The sequence below is a fragment of the Miscanthus floridulus genome, chromosome 17, assembly GCF_019320115.1.
Source record: "Miscanthus floridulus cultivar M001 chromosome 17, ASM1932011v1, whole genome shotgun sequence".
In the NCBI taxonomy this organism is placed as follows: domain Eukaryota; kingdom Viridiplantae; phylum Streptophyta; class Magnoliopsida; order Poales; family Poaceae; genus Miscanthus; species Miscanthus floridulus.
In genome coordinates, this window is record NC_089596.1 from 100,470,459 (window position 1) to 100,474,880 (window position 4,422).

General features: G+C 55.0%; 1 protein-coding gene across 1 annotated transcript; it reads right to left on the bottom strand.

Moving 5' to 3' along the window:
- Window positions 1–497: 497 nt before the first annotated feature.
- On the bottom strand, window positions 498–1,890 carry LOC136518487 (ethylene-responsive transcription factor ERF061-like). The gene has a single exon (XM_066512145.1). It carries the CDS (start codon window positions 1,761–1,763, stop codon window positions 843–845), a length of 921 nt encoding a protein of 306 aa, XP_066368242.1. The 5' UTR covers window positions 1,764–1,890; the 3' UTR covers window positions 498–842.
- Between the last annotated feature and the right edge of the window lie 2,532 nt (window positions 1,891–4,422).

Genomic DNA, 4,422 nt, shown 5'->3' on the forward strand with positions numbered 1-4,422 from the left:
GCCGTACCGGACCGATTTTTGGGCTTTTTTTTCGTTTCAGCAAAGTGGAGCCCAGTTGAAGCAGCTAGTACAGTTGAGTCCACATTCCTACCGTACCATACCACTGGGACAGCAAAACGCTGCACGTGATTGATGGAACCAGAATCTCCCCCATGGACCACCACTGTCCACTGCGAGGCATCTTTCAGAAAATCAAACGGAACGAACAGGCAGACAGGTGCATGAGGATTGCAGAGAAAATCTTCCTCTGTTTCTCGATCGCATGCTCTGCTCTCCACTGTTCATCAGGTCGTCCATCTCAGGCTGCACGCAACGCAAATTCAGGTTCAGGGTCTAGCTCGACAGAGCGTGTGCAGTGCAGACTGCAGACACGCTTCTGGAATCTGAGCCTCAGGAGATTGCTTGCAGCTCTCACACAATCATCTCTTTGGAGGAGTATATTGCAGTATACTAGGAGTAGGCAGTAGCATACAAAACAGAAGAGAACAGAGGAGATGACTCATAACAGTCGAAGACGCTGGAATGCTTATGCAGAGAATCAGCTATCAGTCTTTACAGCTCGTCGACACACGCGACGAATTCGAGTATTCAGATACTACTAAAATCATGGCTAGCAGGCCCGGTTTTCTTGGGCATTTTATTGCTCATGGTATCATCATCCTTCTTCTACTAATAGTTGGTTATATACGCTCATAATTTGAAAACGGAACAGCGCCTAGATGCAAGGTCGGTCTACAAGCTCACGCGACGAGGCAGCCATGTCCAAGCAAGGACATCGATGTCGTTTTGTCCCGGTGTCCATGGCGGTCCCGTTGATCGGTTCGTTCCATGCGGTTAGCCGGCTAGAAGTTAAGCATCTCCCAGATGAGCTCCGGGTCGAACGACGGCATCTTCTCCAGCGGGCAGTCGCCGTCGGCCGAGGCGGCGCTCACGGACAGCACCCCGTCCGGCGACCCGCACGGCGTGGTCGACGTCTCGGAGGTAGTGGTAGTGGTGGTCGTCGTCACGGCGCCCTCGGAGGCGACCGGGCGCGCGGCGGCTGGTTTGTTGGCGGCCTCGGTGCCGAAACCGGAGCGGGCGCTCTCCATCTCCTCGCGCTGCTTGCGCGCGCGCGCGCGCTTCCGTGCCATGCGGGCGCGGATGGCCTGGATCTTGGCGTCGACGGCGGCGCGGAGCTGGCGGAGGTGGTCGGGGCAGTCCGGGTCCGGCCCGTCCATGACGCCCGGGAAGTTGAGGCGCGCGTACTCGCCGCGGAGCCTGTAGGCAGCGCGGTCGTAGGCGTGCGCGGCGGTCTCGGGGGAGTCGTAGGTGCCGAGCCAGACGCGCACCCGGTTCTGCGGCAGCCGGATCTCCGCCACCCACTTGCCCCACTGCCGCTGCCGCACGCCGCGGTACAGCTTCTGCCGCAGCATGGCCGCCGCCGCAGCGTCGTCGGGCGGCGCGGGCGCCTGATGGGGCTGGAACTGGAAGCTGGCCGAGGCCGAGGCGGCGGAGGACGACGAGGAGGAGGACGAGCTGGCGGCGGCGACGGGCGTCTGCGTCTGCGGCTGTGAGGCGGCGAAGTGGCGGAGGAGCTCGCACTGGCGGTAGTAGACGCTGGAGCCGAGCGGCGGGATGGTGACCGGCGGCGGGAGGTGCGAGAAGACGGTGTCGAGCGCGCTGGTGCCGCCCGGGGAGGAGAGCAGCAGCGAGGACACGGCGGAGCGGACCTCGCCGGGGAAGCTGCTGCCGGCCGGGGGCAGCGTGCGGAGGCTCGCGTCCATGGGTGGGCTCGCTCCGGCGTGCGGTGTGGTGTGTGGGCGCGAGTTGGAGGAGTAATTGCGGGAGGAGGTTGTTTACGGCCGTGGCGGGAAGGGCATTCTGGGGACGATCACTGATCCTTTTGCACGGGCTGCTGATCAACAGGGCGCGCGCCAGGCGGCCTTATATAAGCGAGGCGTCCCATCGCGGTTTTACGATTATACCCCCTGGCTGGACGGCATGTGTGAACTGGGTGACATCGTCATCTCCGCTAGCGGCGGGTGCCAGAGAGAGAGAAAAACAGCTGGTCGGCTGTGCAAACTGCAGCGGCAGAAGCCAACTCCTCGCTCAGCAATTCAGCATGTCTACACTGCCTAGCTGATTGACCTTCCATCATTCTTTGATCAGATTAGGATGGAGTGATACGTACAAATTTGACTCGGTTCACCGCGGTGTCAATGTCAAATTGTCAACGATACCTGGAAATAATATTTGCTCCCAAAATTCTCATAAGTCATAATGTCCTGCTTGTTTAGAGACAATATAAAATATTCAGTGTCTCGAAGAAGTTAGAGGACTGCTACTGCTACGGGGCTTAAAACCCAAGGCCGTTTCTTTCTCTCTTTTTTTCCCTTTTGACTGCAGAAGGTGTGGTTAACAATAATAACGGAGAGTAAACTACAAACTTTGGTTGCCTGCGAGAAATAGCATCTGCATGGGCCTAACCTCAAAGGCACAGCAGTTGCATTTTTGTGTGCGTCACGGTGACTCACACCGAGGATCAGCATGGGCAGTTTCGGGAACGCGTCTGCCCGGTGGGGTGGATGAGGGCTGGCACGTGGCGACGGGCCAGCGGACGGCGACGTAGCTACGGTCTGGGGGCAGCAGCGTCAAAAGAAGGTCGCCAGTCGGAAGAGAAGATGAGGGAGAGGGATGAACAGCAGCAGCCGCGCGTGACGAAGGCCGCCCAAAAGCAAACTTTTGGCATTTACGAGGATTGGTTGCGGTGACAGCGTCCGTCCTCTCCTTTCGGGCGCCACGTTTCCCCGGGGACGGACGGACAGACACGTCGGCAGCACAACTAACCGCCCTGGACGCCGCAGAAACAGCCGGCCTAGGAACCGGGCGAGCTGGCGGCTCATGCCAGCAAGCTAAGTGCACGTGTGCCGCGTTCACGTGGTGTACTACTCCCTACCTTTTGAATTGAATTGATTGATTGCTTCACGTACACTTTCGAAATGAGATTTCCAATCTTTCTGGAGTGGTGAGAATAAGCCCCGTTTAGATGCCACCCAAAAGCCAAAATTTTTTTGCATAGTACCCGTCACATCGAATCTTGCGGCACATGCATGGAGTACTAAATGTAGACGAAAAAAAAACTAATTGCACAGTTGGGTGAGAAATCGCGAGACGAACCTTTCGAACCTAATTAGTCCATAATTAGACACTAATTGCCAAATAAAAATGAAAGTGCTACAGTAGTCAAAATCCAAAATTTTTTGGATCCAAACGGGGCCTAAGTTGGTCGTTTGAGTCTCCGTGCGCGGTTCGTATGATTTTTGTCTCATAATGTATTTGTAAACTGAAATAAAGTTAATGGTATGCGTTTGTACTTCTTCTCTCTCTCTCTATTTTGGAAAAATACGTACAAGCGTATCACCGAAGAAACAGCTTGGGTTGGAGTGAGAGAAAAAAAGAGGCGTGTACTAGTCTTGTTGTTGTTCAGTGAAGTACGTACTCCTACTCTGTTGATTTTTGCTTTGCCTCACTGTGACACCCCGCCGATGGGCCAAAAGCTGGGCGATCTGATGGTGGGCTAAGCTAAACACCGAGCACGGTAGTGCTAAGGGCGATACGAGTTACTGTAGCTTCACGGAACACTGTAGCTACGGGAATCCGACGCCTGGAGGCACCCGAACCAACTTAAAAACCAAGCTCGGGAAAGTTATTGAACTTCGGTTTGACGTGGTTCATTTAACGTGTACGGTGGATTTTAATCGTTTTTCCGGGCTAAGGCATTACAAATGGTATCAGAGCCAGCTTTTGCGGTTTTATGGACATATGGCTTGGGAGCTCGAATAGATTGCGCATGGCTCCTGTGAGAGCATGGCACTTGGGCCGGAGAGCTGGGAATATATACGTGGACTAAAAGAGTCGATCCTGAACATTTGTTCCATTTGGGTAGGTTGGTTTGACCCTCGACGAGTATGTCGAGTCCTTAAGAGTGGGTGTATGCGGTGGGCCAAAAGCTGGGCCGGTCTGACGGTGGGCTGAGCTGATGCAAGTTACTGTATCTTCACGGAACACTGACGGTGGGGTGAGCTGATGCGAGTACTGTATCTTCATAGAACACTGTAGCTACAGAGGCCTCTGAGCTGTTTTCCTGGACTGGGGCGTTAAACTCACCTCTCTACGGACTACGGCTGCTCACGAGGAGCTAGCTAACACCACCTAGTAGCTCTGTAGTTCGTAGCATGGTCAGCGATTGTGGAAGAAGGTGTCGAGTGCAAGACGCTTGTTTCGTGTCCCGTGGCGTGATCCAGGTCTCAGAAGAAACAAGGAGAGGCTCAAACAGTCCTATCTTGATGATGGTGAAGCAAGGCAACCCGAAAGTGGTCTTTTGTCATGTACTAGCTAGGGGGGACGGGGAACGGGGTCGTTCACACGCTTAACTAAAACTAG

Bases quoted from the DNA above. Each gene is read 5' to 3' on its own strand.
- LOC136518487 (XM_066512145.1), bottom strand. From the start codon at position 1,763: ATGGACGCGAGCCTCCGCACGCTGCCCCCGGCCGGCAGCAGCTTCCCC.